The sequence below is a fragment of the Macaca fascicularis genome, chromosome 3 (assembly GCF_037993035.2).
Source record: "Macaca fascicularis isolate 582-1 chromosome 3, T2T-MFA8v1.1".
In the NCBI taxonomy this organism is placed as follows: Eukaryota; Metazoa; Chordata; class Mammalia; order Primates; family Cercopithecidae; genus Macaca; species Macaca fascicularis.
The window spans coordinates 144,847,500-144,866,179 of record NC_088377.1 but is presented as its reverse complement, the minus strand read 5'-3'; the positions used below and the strand labels follow the sequence as shown (position 1 = coordinate 144,866,179).

Genomic DNA, 18,680 nt, shown 5'->3' with positions numbered 1-18,680 from the left:
CTAGTTCTTAAAATAATTATTTCAAGCCGGGTGCAGTTTCTGACACCTGTAATCCCAGCACTTTCGGAGGCTGAGGTGGTTGGATCACCTGAGGTCAGGAGTTCAAGACCAGCCTGGCCAACATAATGAAACCTTGTTTCTACTAAAAATACAAAAAATTAGCTGGGCGTGGTGGGGGTACCTGTAACCCCAGCTACTCAGGAGGCTGAGGCAGGAGAATCGCTTGAACCCGGGAGGTGGAGGTTGCAGTGAGCTGAGATCGCGCCATTATACTCCAACCTGGGCAACAAGAGCAAAACTCCATCTCAGAAAATAATAATAATAAATCAGTTTATAATTTTCACATTGAATAATCATATATTTTACTGTGGGAGAAAAGATTCTAATATTAGCCTTATGATTTTAGAAATGGTCTACATGTAGCTTATCTTTAGTTTTGGTGCTTAAAGTGACAAATTATCTCAATCCGACTGATTTTGTAGATAAAGCAATGGTTTTAAAACATCACCCAGACAAACGGAAAGCAGCTGGTGAACCAATAAAAGAAGGAGATAATGACTACTTCACTTGCATAACTAAAGGTAAGAAAATGCTTTAGAGTCAGGAATTTCTACTAGTAATTGTTATTTATTAATTGCTGGGATTGGGTTTCTTATGCATACTGTAGTTCATTCAACTATCCTTTGACATTTTGAAACATTTCAGTTATATCAAGTTATTTCTAATCATCACCCCAGAGCCTCACTACACAAAGTGAGGTTTCCCCAGCCAGCAGCATCAGCAACACCTGGCAGCTTATTAGAAATGCAGTCTCAGGCCCTGCCCCAAACCTACTGATTAAAATCTGCATTTTAACAGGATCCCCAGGTGATTCTTATCAGAAGCTCATCCTACAGTTAATTCATGTAAGTGTTCTATTTAATGATGAGAATACTAAGATTTTTTTTTTTTCGTTTCAGATGCTTTATGGGACTAAACTGTTCCTCAGATGTTTTGCTAGCCTAGTTTAAATCAAGAAGTTGATTATATCCTAGTACAGACCCTACAGTTACTTACTGCTATTTACATACACATCACTAAGCAAATTAATATAGGTTGCCACCATTTCCAAATGTTTCCTTAAATGTGATTTTACATTTTGATGCTAATTTTTAAACAGTTGTATGCACACCGTTCAAATTTACTCTTTGCCAGCTCTCTTACACAGTGCTCCAGAAGCCTAAGATCCTTCGATCTTTTACAACTTTGGGATCTAACAGTTAACTTACTAGCTATTTCTTTTTCCCCAGAGTCATCTGTTCTCTTGAAGGGTGGGTGATATTGTTTTGTCACTTGTCTACTAGAAAAATAATTAAAGAAAGAGTTAAGTCCAGTTATATCCAGTAGTGCTAAAGCTGTTGTTACCTAAATTAAATCCTCCCCAACCTGCAAACAAAATTTTCAAATATGAAAATTAATGACTTTTATGTTTTAAGGAGGGAAATATTTGTTTTCTTGAAGAAAAAAATAGGTAAAGTTATGGTGATATGATCTTAACAATTTTTTTCTCAGCTTATGAAATGTTATCTGATCCAGTGAAAAGACGAGCATTTAACAGTGTAGATCCTACTTTTGATAACTCAGTTCCTTCTAAAAGTGAAGCAAAGGATAATTTCTTCGAAGTGTTTTCCCCAGTGTTTGAAAGGAATTCCAGGTGAGTTAAGGCATCCCTTTTGATCGTAGTGCCCTGTTGGCTTGTTTCTTGTAGTCTTCCAGGTTTCTGTTTTTTTCCCTCTGATAATAGTTTCATTTATAGATTATTTCCACTGTCTCTTCCTCCTCCTCCTCCTTCTCTGCAATATTGAGCCCTTCTGGTGAACTTATTGTTCTCATTTATATTGCTTTCTAAACAGAAGTTCTACATTTTCATAGTAAAATTTCTGTTCAATTTATGGGAGGTTTCTCTTTTAAATTTACTTGGGCTGGGTACAGTGGCTCATACGTGTAATCCCAGCACTTTGGAAGGCCGAGGTAGACAGATCACCTGAGAGCAGGAGTTCAAGACCAGCCTGGCCAACTTGGTGAAACCCCGTCTCTACTAAAATACAAAAATTAGCCGGCCGTGGAGGTGTATGCCTGTAATCCCAGCTCCTTCGGAGGCTGAGACAGGTGTTTCGCTTGAACCCAGGAGACGGTGGTTGCAGTGAGCCGAGATCGTGCCAGTACACTCCAACCTGGGTGGCTGAGTGAGACTCCATCTCAAAAAAAAAAAAAAAAAAAAAAAAAATTTACTTTGAGAGAAATAACAGTATCTGACTTTTATAGTGTGATTCTTACACTTAGGTGACAGTAATTTTCTATTCTTTGATTTCCTCTTTATGAATGGGTATACTACTCTGACTCATTGTTGAGAAAAGCCTTTGTTCTTTATTTGATCATCTGATTATCATAAGGCTTCTTTGACAAAACATTATTTATATTTATGATTAAAGCATACATATTTCATTAAAGTTTGTTTTAAAATAGTGTGTACCAATATTATTTTACATCTTTTTTTTCCATCTGCGTTGGCAGGTTCCCTTAAAGCACATCTTAGCTGCACATTGGAATTACCTGGAGAACAGGAAGAACTCCTGATGCCTGCGTTCCCCCTGGAAAGATTCTGATTTATTGGTTTGAATTCCTGTGGGGATTTTTAAGGCTCCCAGGTGATTCTACTGTGCAGCCAAATTTGAGAACCACTTCGGTTAGCAGTTTGGCGCCGCCTAGTATTTCCGCCATCTTCTCTCCCTTGGATTTCACGTTTATGTTTTGTTTTTGTTTTTGTTTTTTTCCTTGTTTATTTTGAGACAGGGTCTTGCTCTGTTGCCAAGGCTGGAGTGCAGTGGCACGATTTTGGCTTACCGCAACCTCTGCCTCCCAGGTTCAAGCAGTTCTCCTGCCTCAGCCCCCTGAGTAGCTGGGATTATAGGAATCTGCCACCACTAATTTGTCTATTTTTAGTAGAGACAGGGTTTCACCGTATTGGCCAGACTGGTCTCAAACTCCTGACCTCAGGTGATCCGCTGGCCTCAGCCTCCCAAAGTGCTGGGATTACAGGCGCGAGCCACTGCGCCTGGCCACATTTGTTTTATAACAGTGCTGAGGTGGTAAAAAGGAGTAGTATATTTTTCTGTGTAATGATTTCACAGAGTAGAAAACGTGGATCAGTAGCAGCCTCAGGATCCTTTTCAGCAGTGATCGATGAAGTGCTGCGCCAAGAAATCTGGCTCTAAGGGGAAGGTGGTGGTGGTGATGGGGTAGAAATTACTTCCATCTGTGACTATTAACACTTTTAAAGGGCTAGGCCTACAGGCTGTTGTTGTGCTGCCTATTTAGGGACAGGAGCTTGGCAAAAGGAGCTAGCTGCCATTTTTCCTAGCCTGACTAGCAGCTGCTATGGCATTGTACTTTATAGAACTGAAGGTAACCTGTGATTAGAAGGCTGTCCCATGTTTCTCTCCTCTCCCCAGTCCATGTCTGGCCTCACTTTTCACACGCCTGTGTTGTTTCATACCCCACTGCTGACTTTCCAGCGACATCTTCGAGTTGTAGAGTTTGTAGGGAAGGGAAATCAGAGGGATTAGTTAAAACTGTTGTTTTTAATAAATTGTTTGTTGAACTTTTGTACATAATTTTTGAAGAATTTTAAGAATATTTCCTTTGATATTTCAGATGGTCAAATAAAAAAAATGTTCCTAAACTTGGTGATATGAATTCATCATTTGAAGATGTAGATATATTTTATTCTTTCTGGTAAGTGAATATACTGTTTGTATGATGCTGTCATCTTTTAAAAAGAAAAGTATTCAATAAGTACTTGATTGTTTATAAATTAATTGAGATGGGCAAATTGCAGAACCTTCACTGAACAAAAGCACTCTGTTACCTTTGTGATATTTAGGCTTTTAAGATTTTCAGCCTGTTTTCTATTAATGAGATTTCTAGATATCAAGCACATGACAGTAGTAAAACAGGAAAATTGGGGAGTCATTTGAATAAAAATCAGTACATTTTTATTTAGTTAATACTAAAAGTACTTGAGTTCATGAGGAAGGAGACAGTGCTATATGTCTGTAACTAATTCACTAATTTTTAATAAACACAATAGTTAGTGGCCATTTTATATGCGCTACATTTTCTCATCAAATGCCTAGTAAATACAAAAACAAAATCATGTAGAACAAAAATAACAAGATTTAGTTCTATCAGTTGTAATTGCTTTTACCTTCAGAGGATACAAACTGGAGATGAGATAACCACTACTAGGGTTACCTTCAGACTTGACAGACTGGCGAAACTGAAAGGCAAGGAAAATTTAAAAATAGGTCTTGGTCAAGCAAAAACCTAACAAAGAAGAGACAGCAGGGAAGTGTGGTTTTGATTATGGAGTGATGCGTGCATTTTAGATTTTCATACCAAATGCAATGTCATTTAAAAAGGAGAAAGATTTGACCTTAGTTTAATACTAGAAGAGAAGAAAGGTATCTATTAAAACAAATTCATCCATTTGCATTAAAAGGAATTTTTTTCATTTGTTCTTTCTTGATTGTAAATTATTTCTGTCTATATTAGGTATAATTTTGATTCTTGGAGAGAATTTTCTTATTTAGATGAAGAAGAAAAAGAAAAAGCGGAATGGTATGTATGCAAATCATTAATAATGGAAGGTGTTTATTTGGTTCTCTGGTATTTGTGATGATGTAAAACTATGTCACATAAATTTTCTTTCAAATTTTTCTCTTTGTACATCTTTTTTAAACAATTTTTTAATATTTTGAAATCCTTTCTCACAAGTTAAACTAGGTGGGCCCAGATCAATAATTGGTTAGGATATGCTTAAGAAATTGCCAGGGAATATAACGTCAGCACAGTTCAGCAAAATCTTTTTCTTCTGGTTGCTTAACCTAGGTTTTATTAGGTTTTGTTTGTTTGTTTGTTTTTTGTATGTGTGCAGAAATGCTTTTGACATGAATGCCCAAAAAATAACCAGAATTAATATTAAATAGAACCAATGTTTAGTCCAGGCCTGCTGGCTCATGCCTGTAATCCTAGCACTTTGGGAGGCTGAGGCAGGTGAATCACCTGAGGTCAGGAATTCGAGACCAGCCTGGCCAATATAAGTCATTGTTTAATGTTAGTAATGACACAGCATTTTAACCTTCTAGGATGTTATTTACATATTAATATTTTATAAAATATTACATTTTCCAGTCACAGTATCTATAAGCAGTAGTTTGTTTCCAGTATTTTCTGTTTTATAGTCGTGATGAGAGGAGATGGATTGAAAAGCAGAACAGAGCAACAAGAGCACAAAGAAAAAAAGAAGAAATGAACAGAATAAGAACATTAGTTGGTAAGTATAATTAATTTTTTTTTTTCAGTCCCCCAAATGTTAGAAATTCAAAATGAGATCAACTTTTTCTTTTGGTAGACAATGCATATAGCTGTGATCCAAGGATAAAAAAGTTCAAGGAAGAAGAAAAAGCCAAGAAAGAAGCAGAAAAGAAAGCAAAAGCAGAAGCTAAACGGAAGGAGCAAGAAGCTAAAGAAAAAGTAAGACAACATTTAATGAAGGTGGACTTTAAATGTTTATGAAATCTTTAGATTATAAATCATGCTGCTATAAAGACACATGCACACGTATGTTTATTGCGGCACTATTCACAGTAGCAAAGACTTGGAACCAACCCCAATGTTCATCAATGATAGAATGGATTAAGAAAATGTGGCACATACACACCATGGAATACTATGCAGCCATAAAAAAGGATGAGTTCATGTCCTTTGTAGGGACATGGATGGAGCTGGAAACCATCATTCTCAGCAAACTATCACAAGAACAGAAAACCAAACACCTCATGTTCTTACTCATAGGTGCGAATTGAACAATGAGAACACTTGGACACAGGAAGGGGAACATCACACACTGGGGCCTGTCGGGTGGGTGGAGGGGGAAGGGATAGCATTAGGGGATATACCTAATGTAAATAATGAGTTAATGGGTGCAGCACACCAACATGGCACATGTATACATATGTAACAAACCTGCATGTTGTGCACATGTACCCTAGAACTTAAAAAGTATAATAAAAAATTTAAAAAATACATCTTTATTCTTCACATCTATTTTTTTAAAAAACTATAATTTGAAAGCAGAGAATTGGGTGCTACTGTGAATGAATCATGACAAGTTGGTATAATTGAGAGAGATCTTCCTTACCAGCAAATTTTTATTGAGCAAAAAAAGGGTGTCATACGTTCCTTTAATATTATGTTTATTTCTAATGTTAATTTTACATTTTCTAATAAATGTCTATGGATCTTTACCAGCTGCCTTTCCCAGTTCATCCTTCAGTTTTCAATAAGTTTATGTTGCCTTTTTCCCTAATATAATTTATTAAAAGTTTAAATTTTAAAAAATATAAAGCATTTAGGAATTTTACTTTATTAAAATGATTTTACTCCCTTTTTTTAAAGCAAAGGCAAGCTGAATTAGAAGCTGCTCGGTTAGCTAAGGAGAAAGAAGAGGAGGAAGTTAGACAGCAAGCATTGTTGGCAAAGAAGGAAAAAGATCTCCAGAAAAAAGCCATTAAGAAGGAAAGGCAAAAACTTCGAAACTCATGCAAGGTATGTCAGACTGAACAAACACTAGGCACAAGTAAATCAAGTTGCTGATTAATCAAAAAACAGTTCTCTTTTTCGTTTTTTTTTTTAGACGGAGTCTTACTCTGTTGCCCAGACTGGAGTGCAGTGGCGTGATCTTGGCTCACTGCAACCTCCCCTTCCGAGGTTCCAGCAATTCTCCCACCTCAGCTTCCAAGTAGCTGGGATTACAGGCGTGTGCCACCACGCCCAGCTAATTTTTTGTATTTTTAGTAGAGACAGGGTTTCGCTATGTTGGCCAAGCTGGTCTCGTACTGCTGACCTCAAGCGATCTCCCCACCTCAGCCTCCCAAAGTGCTGGAACTACAGGCATGAGCCACTGCGCCTGACCAAAATATTTCTTGAAAAAAAATATATTTTTATTTATTTATTTGAGATGGCGTCTCGCACTGTCACCTGGCTGGAGTGCAATGGCATGATTTCGGCTCACTGCAACCTCCGCCTCCTGGGTTCAAGCAACTCTCCTGCTTCGGCCCCCTGAGTAGATGGGATTACAGGCACCCGCCACCATGCCCAGCTAATTTTTTGTATTTTCAGTTGAGACGGGGTTTCACTGTGTTGGCCAGGCTGGTCTTGAACTCCTAACCTCGTGATCCACCCATCTCAGCCTCCCAAAGTGTTGGGATTACAGGCGTGAGCCACCTGCGCCCAGCCAAAAGAACAATTTTTAATTAAGTTGTTGTTGTTGTTAGTTGTTGTTGTTGTTGTTGTTGTTGTTGTTGAGGCAGAGTCTCACTCAGTCACCCAGGCTGGAGTGCAGTGGTGCCATCTCGGCTCACTGCAACCTCCACCTCCCCAGTTCAAGCCATTCTCATGCCTTGGCCACCCAAGTAGCTGGGATTACAGGTGCACAGCACCACTCCCAGCTAATTTTTGTATTTTTAGTAGAGAGGGGTTTCATCATGTTGGCCAGGCTGGTCTCGAACTCTTGGCCTCAAGTGATCCACCCACCTTGGACTCCCAAAATGCTAGGATTATAGGCATGAGCCGCTGCACTTGTCCAAGCATAAATGTATTTCTTTTCTTTACTATGCAATTATAACTAAACGAGTCTGGTCGTGGTGGCTCATGCCTGTAACCCCAGCACTTTGGGAGGCCAAGGCGAGCAGATCACTTGAGGTCAGTTGTTAAAGACCAGTCTGGCCAACATGGTGAAACCCCATCCCCACTAAAAATACAAAAATTAGCCAGGCCCAATGGCATGTGCCTGTAGTCCCAGCTACTCGGGAGGCTGAGGCAGGAGAACTGCCTGAACCCGGAGGCGGAAATTGCAGTGAGCCGAGATTGCGCCACTGCACTCCCGCCTGGGAGACAGAGTTAGACTCCTTCTCAAAAAAAACAAACGAACAGACCACTACAACTAAACAGGTTTAATTTTATCTCAGTGTGTTTTTAACTTTTTCTAAATTTCACCTTACATATTTCAGTTTTCAACCCTGATAGTTTTTTTCTAAACATAATCATCTTACCATTATCAAACCAAAAAAAAAGTTAATATTCTGAAACTGTCCCAGCACTTTGGGAGGCCGAGGTTAGTGGATCACAAGGTCAGGAAATCGAGACCATCCTGGCTAACATAGTGAAAACCCGTCTGTACTAAAAATCCAAAAAATTAGCTGGGCATGGTGGCAGGCACCTGTAGTCCCAGCTACTCGGGAGGCTGAGGCAGGAGAAAGGCGTGAACGCGGGAGGCGGAGCTTGCAGTGAGCAGACATCATGCCACTGCACTCCAGCCTGGGCGACAGAGCAAGACTCTGTCTCAAAAAATATATATATATATATTCTGAAACTGTGTCTATATTCATATCTTCAGTTATCTCAGCCATGTCTTTTTTTTTTTTTTTTTTTTTGAGATGGAGTCTTGCTCTGTCACCCAGACTGGAGTGCAATAGCGTGAGCTCAGGTCACTGCAAGCTCTGCCTCCCGGGTTCAAGCGATTCTTCTGCCTCAGCCTCCTGAGTAGCTGAGACTACAGGCACCTGCCACCATTCCCGGCCAATTTTTGTATTTTTAGTCAAGACAGGGTTTCACCGTATTGGCCAGGCTGGTGTAAAACTCCTGACCCCATGATCCACCCACCTCGACCTCCCAACGTGCTGGGATTACAGGCATGATCCACCACACCCAGCCTCAGCAATGTCTTTTTATAGTTGGTGTATTCAAATTAGGACCCAAATAAGGTCAATACAATATAAATACTTCAGTTGTTGTGTCTCCTGGTTGTTCTTAAGACCCTCTAGTTCTGTAACACCTCTGTATCACCACTTCTCCCCACCTCACACCATTGCCACTGATTTGTTGGAGAAACCAGATCATTTTTCTGAGAAGGTGCCACAATTTGGTTTTAGGTTGTTGCTTCCTATTGGTGTAAAATTAATTTTTAGCTTAGAAAGTTTTTTTAAAAGTTTTAACTTGTTTTTAAAGTTCTAAAAGCTTTCAATTTTATCTAAAATGGTATCATTTGAGTGAGTACTGGCAGTTTTCATTCAAATACAGTTTCCACTAGAAAGTATTTACCAAAAACCCCAAAAGTTTTTAAGTATAATTTTGACCAAGAGCTAATTCTTATATTTTAAGCTGGTAAAGTCACAGGACAGTACTGTTCCTTACTAAACAACATTGAATAAATTGGTGGAATTCCAAGCTATAATAGAGATTGCCACACAAAGAATATTGTGTACTATACCATTGTCCATTGTAGTTGAATCTAGCAAGTATGTAAATGTGTAATATGTATAGAAAAATTATCTTTTATGTGACTATCTAGAAGGCTGTAGACATGTATGTTCTAATATATGCTATCCTAAATCTTCAGATAATAATACAATTGAAATTAACTTGCCCCATCAGCTGACATTGAAAGAGGCTTAATAAAAATATAAGCACTTGTTTCTTTAGGCATTTTAATAAGGAAAAAGAAAATCCAAATTTGAAAACATATATATTTTTCTCAGATTCCACTGTATAGAAGATTGTTTTCAGAAGGATGCAGTGTTATCAAAGTGGTAAAGAGCATGGGCTCAGGGCAAGCCACCTGGGTTTGAGGCTATTCTCTGCTTACCTCTTACTAGCTGTGGGACCCTCAGGAGATTACCTCAACACTTTTGTGCCTCACTTTCCTCACCTCTTCTATAGTTGAAATGATACCTAGTCACAGAGTTGTGAAGATTAAATGAGATAATTCACATGTAGTGCTTGGCACATTCAGCAAGAACCTTAAAAGGCCAATCAGGAAATAAAGCTTGAATAGTTCTTAGAGATTATGCATAAATAAAAGTCCTGCCATTTGGAAACTTTGTTTTCTTGCTCCTTTCTCACATAATTTATTCATTCAGAGTAAATACTCATCAGATTATCGTAAATCCATATCTGATGAGCATTTACTATGTACCAAGCAGTTGTAATTGATGTGAATGTAATGATTGCACAGTTCTTTCAAGGAGTCTACTGATTAGTGATGAAAAGTAAACAAGCTATTCTAACACTTCAAGGTAGGTATTAGGATGAGAAGGTACCAAAAAGGTAGTCAAGGAAGGCATTCTGCATCTAGTAGGATTTAGCCAGGTGAAGCAGTATGTACACAGGATTAAGGATAAGACAGATGGAGTATTGAGAATGCAGAGATCCAGAGAAATGAGATTTAATGAATCAGGGGCACCTGAGGAGGTAAGGAGGAGCCTGGTCTTAAAGGGCTTTATACGTCTTGCTAAAGAGCTTACTCCGATCCTGAGTTGGTTTTGGTCAGGGTGCTGAGAAGACTAGAGGCAGAGAGACTAATTTAGGAGTCTTTTGCCACAATCCAGGTGAGAGAGTATTGTGGCCTGAACTCAGAGATGATAGGGATGGAAAAAGGTAGATGAAAGGGAGAGAGATTCAGGAAGTAGACTAGGCTATTGCCTGTTGGGATTGATTGTGTGTTGGAGGTAACAGGAGGAGTGAGATCTTTATATGCCTTGGTTTATTGCACAGAATACTGGATGGATGACGCTGGTAGCATTCAGGGAAGTAGAAAACAAAGGAGGAGGAAAAGACTGGGCAAAAATGATTTCAGTTTAGGGTGTGTTGAGCTTGTTGGGACACTCAAATGGAGATAACTCGGCACATGATTGAGTGTGTAAGTTCAAGAACAGGATTATCACAGACTCTTCCACATCTTGATAGCACTAGAAACTCTGCAGATATAGAAGATCACCCTGGGAGAGGGTATAGAGTGAGGAGAGTGGAGGCTGGGACTCTGGCAAAACACCAGTACATAAGGTACTGATAGAGGAAAAGAAGCCTGAGAAGGAGTGACCAGGCAGGTAGGAAGAAAATCAGTAGTGCTTTTGGAAGCCTAGGGAAGAGTGAATAGTAATAGAAGCACTGGAACCTTAGTGAGAGGCAGATTGCATGGATTAAGGAAGCAAGGAGAAGTGAGGAATGGGAGACATAAGTCTCAACAGCAGCTTAAAGCATGGCAAGTACTCGCCAGTTACTTCTTGTGCATCATGCTGTTCCATTCCGAGCATAGTCTTTAGTTAATTGAAATTTTTGCTAATACCTCTTGTTCCTAAGCACACACAGTCATCTTTTTAATTTCACATTTAAAATTTCCAGATTTTACAGTTCAGCACACATTGCAACAGGCCGCCAAACAAAGGGATTTTGAGTCATCATAAAGAATTTCTTGATCCTTAAGTGATTCTCTAAGGAATCATTCTGACTTTTTATAACATCCCTAGGCATTCTTTTTTCTGTTATGCTTCTCCTTGGTATGTACCTCCAACTTGGTATATAATGCCTTTTATTGCTAGGTGATCAGGGAGAGCCCTGGGAGGTACCGTGGAAGTACAGCTGGGGATGGGCAGAAGGCTATTATGTATGTTCACATCAGGAACTCCTGAGAGCTCATGCTTTGTAATTATGTTGATGGATGTATTTTTGAGTGTGAGTAGATATAAGATAATTTTTGTGTTTGTGCTTTTAGACCTGGAATCATTTTTCTGATAATGAGGCAGAGCGGGTTAAAATGATGGAAGAAGTGGAAAAACTTTGTGATCGGCTTGAACTGGCAAGGTATACCTATGGAACTGCTATTGAAGTCTTCACTTGAGCTTAGGATAAAGTTTCATTTCTTCTTTTTTTTTTTTTTTTTTTTTTTTCTTTAGCTTACAGTGCTTGAATGAAACACTCACATCATGCACAAAAGAAGTAGGAAAGGCTGCTTTGGAAAAACAGGTAATAGAAGAACACATCACTCCTGCCTATATGTAGCATTTAATTCTGCTTTTACCTGTTTCTTTACCTAATATATAAGTCACCAAGTACAAACAGTATCTGATTTCTCTGTGTTTCCCACTGTTTTTTTGTTGTTGTTTTGTGTGTTTGTTTTGTTTTGAGACTCGCTGTGTCGCCCAGGCTGGAGAGCAGTGGCACAATCTCAGCTCACTACAACCTCCGCTTCCTGGGTTCAAGTGATTCTCCTGCCTCAGCCTCCTGAGTAGCTGGGATTACAGGCACACACCACCACACTCGGCTAATTTTTGTATTTTTAGTAGAGACGGGGTTTCACCATGTTGGTCAGGCTGGTCTTGAATTCTTGACTTCATGATCCGCCTGTGTCAGCCTCTCAAAGTGCTGGGATTACAGGTGTGAGCCACCACGCCCAGCCTGTTTTTTGTTTTTGAGATGGGGTCTCTCTCTGTCATCCAGGCTGGAGTGCAGCTGGGGTTACAGGTGTGTGCCACCATGCCCGGCTGATTTTTGTATTTTTACTAGAGACAGGGTTTCGCTGTGTTGGCCAGGCTGGTCTCGAACTCCTGACCTCAGGTGATTCATCTGCATCGGCCTCCCAAAGGATTATAGGCATGAGCCACCACGCCCAGCCTGTGTTTTATGTAGTAAGTGCTGTTGTTGATTTAAGTTGGATTTAATGTGTATGGTTTTTACCATGCTTAGTGTTTGAATTGTGGTATCTATCACAATCATAGCTTTTGCAAAATCATCATTAGAAGAAAATAATTGTTTTGATTATTCCTTGAGTATTTTCATAGGGTAATAACATTTAGAACCAAAAGAGATCTTTGTTCTGTCTAGTCTATACCTTTTATTTTACAGATAAGAAAACAGGCCCAGAAATTCAATTCAGTTCAACAAGTATTAGTACTTACTATATATAACACTGTGCCTAGGTTCTTTTGGAGAAATGCCTAATGCTATTGCACCACAAAGGACTTAGGCTGAGAAGAACCTTAAGGACCAAAAGATGGAGAGCCCATAGTAAATGTTGTGTAGGATAGGAAGGGCCACAAGTTTAGTGGCCAGGGAAGGCTTGGTGTAGAGTTTGAACCAGCCTGAAAGGAAGGATAGAGTTAAAGTGAAGGTCAGAAGAATACCACAAACTATCAAATAGAAATAGAAGTATAAAGTATGGTTCAGCCTGGGCAACATGAACAAAATCTCTACTGAAAATACAAAAATTAACTGGCATGGTGTCATGTCCCAGCTTCTCAGGAGGCTCAGGTTAGAGGATTACCTGAGCCTGGGAGGCCACAGCTCCAGTGAGCTATGATCACATTGGTGCACTCCAGCCTGGGCAACAGAGCGAGACTTTGTCTCAAAAAACAGACCAAAAAAAAAAAAAAAAGAAAAGGTAGAACATTATGGGGAAAAGGAGTGGGAAACACAATCAGTTAGAAAAAGTAGAACCAGTTATCAGGTTTTTAATACCTTGTTGACTAGTTTCCATTACTGCAAATCTTTGATTAACAGAAGGTTCAACATTGTACTACTAATCTGACGTTTGTGGATAAGGTGCATCAGATAGATGTGACTAGTTGTGAGAATCTTACTTTAAGAACCTGCATTATGAGCTGGGCATGGTAGCTCATGCCTGTAATCCCAGCACTTTGGGAGGCCAAGGCAGGCAGATCCCCTGAGGTCAGGAGTTCAAGAGTAGCCTGGCCAACGTGGGGAAACCCCATCTCTACTAAAAATAGAAAAATTAGTTGGGCATGGTGGCAGGCACCTGTAATCCCAGCTACTTGGGAGGCTGAGGCAGGAGAATCACTTGAACCTGGGAGGCGGAGGTTGCAGTGAGCCAATATCACACCACTGCACTCCAGCCTGGGCAACAGAGTGAGACTCCATCTCAAAAAAAAAAAAAAAGAAAGAAAAAGAACCTACACTATGAACGCAATGATGGGAATCAAAAAACTTTTCAAAGTTAGCATTATTGAGACTTTACTGGTTCTAAGGAATTGAAGGGGAGAAATGAGCCAAAGATGACTCTAAGATAGCAGCTGACAGAAGCAACAAGGCAAATAAAGGTTTTCTTTTTTTACTTGTGCATGTTTGAAGGTAGACTAGAAGGAACAATGTAAATGGTACAACTTGAAAATAAAACAGAGGCCATTTTGCTATGCCTTCACCTTTTGTAGAGAATAAATGAGATTGTCTGCAGAAAGGGTGCTGCAGAAAGGGTGAATGAGTTTAAAGAGAGGTATGAAATGGCCTTGTGGATGAATAACTCAGTGAACCACAGACTTGTCAATTAGTGTCCAAGGCTAATGGAAGACGTGACGTGAGTACTGGGAAGATCAGGCAGGCTGTGGGCAGTTCTTGGTCCCTCAGGCAGACCTATGCAGACTGGAAGCCAGAGCAGGAGAAGCCAGAGTGAAAAGCTGGTACTTGTTTTTGGGTTGGCCTTGGAGAGGAGTATGGGGTCAGAGTGAGAATGACAGTAAGAGTTGAGGATCACAAAGCCCTAGCCAGGAAGAGAGTGTAGAATAGCAATATACTTTTAAGTCCCTGACTTATGATATTTGTGCAGATAGAAGAAATAAATGAGCAAATCAGAAAAGAGAAAGAAGAAGCTGAGGCTCATATGCGACAAGCATCTAAGAACACAGAAAAATCAGCTGGTGGAGGTGGAAATGGAAGTAAAAATTGGTCAGAAGATGATTTACAATTACTAATTAAAGCTGTGAATCTGTTCCCTGCTGGAACAAATTCAAGGTACTGGTTTTAATGAAACTTTTCTTCAACTCACACTGGAGCCTGGAGATAATGTAGACAGACTCCAAATAGCAGCACTTGTTATCACAGAAACTTGCAGAGATAAATTCTGTGCCACAGCAGAAGTGTGAAAAAGGTACATTTTGAAGCTGTCAGTCTTACCCATTACACCAGTACACATGCACATACACATAGGACAAAATGCTTCAGCTTCTTAGGAAATTGAAGATCATGAGACAAATCTTGACTTATGTTGGCCTACTCTGTCATGGCTTGTGCTGGGGATTAGGTTTTCTGTAGTTTTTCTTTTACAGTCTTGCTGTTTGTTTCTTCCCACCTCAAGCCTGGAGCTTGATTTTAACTCCCAAGAAAGCCCTAGGGACCCAGCATCCCTAATTCTATAGATGAAACTGAGGCTGTTTTCAGAATGATTGATCTTCTGAAGAAATGTGTTAAAGTGGCAGTATACACAAATAAGTGGTTTTATTTATGTTGATTTGTACACAGAATATGTAAGATGTATGGACTTAAAACCAAGATTATATAGTTGATTTAAACATATGAAAAGCAAAAACCCTAGTCCAGGCAACAGGAATTTATAGTAGCAGCATCATTAGACTACCAATTTGAGCTCATTCTATACTATAACCTTTCTGCAGTAAAAATCTAATGGTATTTGTTGTTTTGTTTTTCCTTAATACTATTAAATTATATTATTGGTATAATATATCCTATCAGATGGGAAGTTATTGCTAATTACATGAACATACATTCTTCCTCTGGAGTCAAAAGAACTGCCAAAGATGTTATTGGCAAAGCAAAGAGTCTCCAAAAACTTGGTGAGTTTTGAGAAGTCCATTTGTTACTTTAAACACCTATTTTTAAAATAACTTACGCAATTTAATGAAAGATTAAATGAGATGATCTGTTAAGTATTAAAAGTTTTTCATTTCTCAGACCCTCATCAAAAAGATGACATAAATAAAAAGGCATTTGATAAGTTTAAAAAAGAACATGGAGTGGTACCTCAAGCAGACAACGCAGCACCTTCAGAACGATTTGAAGGTAAATTTTGCTTTTCTAAAAGTAGAAAATGCTAGCCATGTATCTGTGCTGCTTGGATATACAAGACTTAGTGTTTATGTTCAGAATGATAGGGAAATAAAATGTTTAGCAGACTGGAAGCTGTAAGCAAACATTTCCAGGGCAAAGATTTACTTCACCTCACCATTCAAAATGGAGAATTACAGTTCTTGCATTTCAGATGCCATTAGAGAAGGGGGCTGTGTTTGTTTTTCTTACCAGGTTTTACAAATCAGTGTTAGAGGATATTATTGGGACAAAAGAATAGTATTTTATCGGGATAATTGCTCGATTTTGAGAAATGTACTGTAATTATATAAGAAAATGTCCTTATGTTTAAGGAAAAACAAAGTAGGAATAAAAAGGCATCATGTCTGTAACTTATGGTTCAGAGCAAAGTATGTCTGTACATATAGAGAAAAAGAATTAGCAAACATGAAAATGTTCACATTTGGGGAATGCAGGCAGAGTATACAATTCTTTCTACTCCTCTAAAATTATTTCAAAATAAAGTTAAAAATTGTTAGGGTTCAAAACGAGCCTGGGAAACATAGTAAGCCTCTCAAAAAAAAAAAAAAAAAAAAAAAAAAAAAAAAAAAACTGTTAGGGTTTGATATTGGGTGTTCTAATTTGATTACCCTAGACCAGTGCTTTTCATATTACAAATCATGACCCATCACTGGGTCATGAAGTCAATTTAGTGTGTCTTGAATAGAAAATTAGTGAGTGTGACACCCATTATATAGGTGGGTATACTGTAATGAAACTCTTGTTCATGTGTGTCTTTGTGTCTGGGGATGTGATACAAATTTTTTTCTTGCTATGAGTTTGAAAGCAGTTTATGTGAAAGAAGTTCTTTCACTTGATGTTCTGTGAGCCACCAGTCCTTTCTTAAACTAATCGCAGAAAGATGCTTTTGGATTAATAGACTTGACTATACATGATAAGCTGTTTCTTCTAAGAGTCCCAGTCTTTTACCTATCTTCTTAATCTTGTTTATTATCCCAAAATTTCAACTTAAAAGATATGAGACTCAGTGTTATATAGGGGAGGAAGATCACTGTTTGCAAAAATCAGGGGTAACTTGTTTGGCTGAGTTAGGCATTATTTCAGTTCTTTTAATAAAGGTAAGTAACAAGGCAGGGTTTCAGAACACCTGAAGGACACTTCTAAAGGGGTTTATTCTCCTGTGCCTTTATCTCCACAAAATACCATACAACAGGTATTAGCACACTAGTCTCAGCTCTTAGGGGACTTGTTTCCATGTTGGAGGGAAGTAGGCCCTGATACTTGTCCAGTCTGCTGTGAGGAGAGGTGACCCTGTGAAGGCAAGAGTGACTGACAGTAGTCCTTTGTCTTTTAGCATCTTTGCCTCTTTTATGGAAATGGGAAGGCTCCTTCCTCTTCAGTTGTACCATTAAACATCAACCTGGCACCATTTTTTGAATAGTGATTTCTCATAGGAATTTTGCAACAGTACATTTAATTTATTTTGGTATTGTGAAGTAACTGGAAAACAGCAGGAAATACTGCCATGTCACTTCCATCTTTTTTCCAAGAGAGGATATAAAATCTATGGTATTCAGGGCTTTAAACCAATATAAGGAAATTCAACAAGACTTCCTAGAACTTAAAAGTTACCTTCAAAAAAGCTTCTTATGTACCTTAGGTACCTTCAAATATTACACAAATTCTCTGCTTTGTTTTGAATAGGTAGTGGGGTTTTTTGTTTGTTTTTTTTTTTTTCCTTCTTTAATTGGGAAGGAACTTTGGTTTCTAGGCTTAACTTTGTGATAGATCTCACAGGATGCAGTTTCAAGTAGTAGTCAGGGTACTGGTAATATTAAGTCTGTGTTGTCACTGCATAGTCTGAAATAACTAAATTGCCAGAAGTCCATTGACTTAACCAAATCAGCTCTCTGCCACTTAACATTCTCCTTTTACCTACACAAGTGGACTGTGTAATACTTAACATCCTTAAGAAATACATTTGTTTCTGACACACATCTTAGATGTTTTCTGAAATATTAAAGGTTTAGTTGAAAAACCACAATAGCAGTTATTGGAAATGTTCAGCATTGGCTCCCAAGATTTTAGCAGATGTGGTGAAGAGACCACCACACTACAACACAATCTAATCTCACCTTGCCTCTTCGGCACTGGTACCTTGGGCACTTGGCTTAATTTTGCTAGGTTTGTTTCCTTCAGTGTAAAACAAAAATGGTTTCCAGGGTTTCTATCCAGCAGAAGTTTAACTGTGAGGAAGCTCTTTTACCTATCCTGTAAGGAAGTAGATTTATCAGAACTCTCAATGAATTGTGGTTGTGTTTTTGAGCCCGAGAGTCCAACAGTACTATAAATTTAAATATGGCTTTTTTCCAGTCTAGTGGGTATATTACATTGATTTATAAGAGATAAACAGTACAAGGCAGATCTTTACTCTTGTGTTTTAAAAAGCCTTTGAGATTTTATTTTCTGGGATGTGAGTCATCTAAAGTTTTTTCTCTTCTTAACACTCAGAGGGATATATGTATCTCTCATCTCTACAAGTTTATTTCAAAATGACACATCCCAGACTGAAATGGGCACTTAGCGGACACTTGTGGACCACAAGACATGTCTGGGAACATGTTCTGAACAAGACAGTTTTCAAATAAAAATTTTTCTTAAACAGGTCCATATACGGACTTCACCCCTTGGACAACAGAAGAACAGAAGCTTTTGGAACAAGCTTTGAAAACATACCCAGTAAATACACCTGAAAGATGGGAAAAAATAGCAGAAGCAGTGCCTGGCAGGACAAAGAAGGACTGCATGAAACGATATAAGGTTGCAGACTTAAGAGTTTATAGATTGTTGTATTTTAAATTTAACGTGGGTTATATATAGCTCACATTTTATGTCTATTAAGTAGTTAA

General features: G+C 38.6%; 1 protein-coding gene across 7 annotated transcripts in view; it reads left to right on the top strand.

Annotated features, from left to right (window-relative positions):
• DNAJC2 (DnaJ heat shock protein family (Hsp40) member C2) overlaps positions 1 to 18,680 on the top strand; it is a 33,681-nt gene that overhangs the window by 14,665 nt on the left and 336 nt on the right. For 3 of the 7 annotated variants that reach the window (XM_074035719.1, XM_074035720.1, XM_074035718.1), the window contains 14 exons: positions 483 to 581; positions 859 to 905; positions 1,552 to 1,693; positions 3,694 to 3,774; positions 4,594 to 4,659; positions 5,283 to 5,374; positions 5,453 to 5,574; positions 6,499 to 6,648; positions 11,651 to 11,739; positions 11,832 to 11,901; positions 14,495 to 14,679; positions 15,418 to 15,518; positions 15,637 to 15,744; positions 18,437 to 18,591. In XM_074035719.1, the coding sequence (XP_073891820.1) occupies positions 1,560 to 1,693; positions 3,694 to 3,774; positions 4,594 to 4,659; positions 5,283 to 5,374; positions 5,453 to 5,574; positions 6,499 to 6,648; positions 11,651 to 11,739; positions 11,832 to 11,901; positions 14,495 to 14,679; positions 15,418 to 15,518; positions 15,637 to 15,744; positions 18,437 to 18,591 (1,353 nt within the window). In that variant the 5' untranslated portion in view covers positions 483 to 581; positions 859 to 905; positions 1,552 to 1,559. Of the gene's footprint in view, positions 1 to 482; positions 582 to 858; positions 906 to 1,551; positions 1,694 to 2,565; positions 2,688 to 3,693; positions 3,775 to 4,593; positions 4,660 to 5,282; positions 5,375 to 5,452; positions 5,575 to 6,498; positions 6,649 to 11,650; positions 11,740 to 11,831; positions 11,902 to 14,494; positions 14,680 to 15,417; positions 15,519 to 15,636; positions 15,745 to 18,436; positions 18,592 to 18,680 lie in introns of those variants that run through there. The other 4 variants (XM_045387537.1, XM_074035717.1, XM_045387536.1 and 1 more) reach the window with 2 other exon arrangements.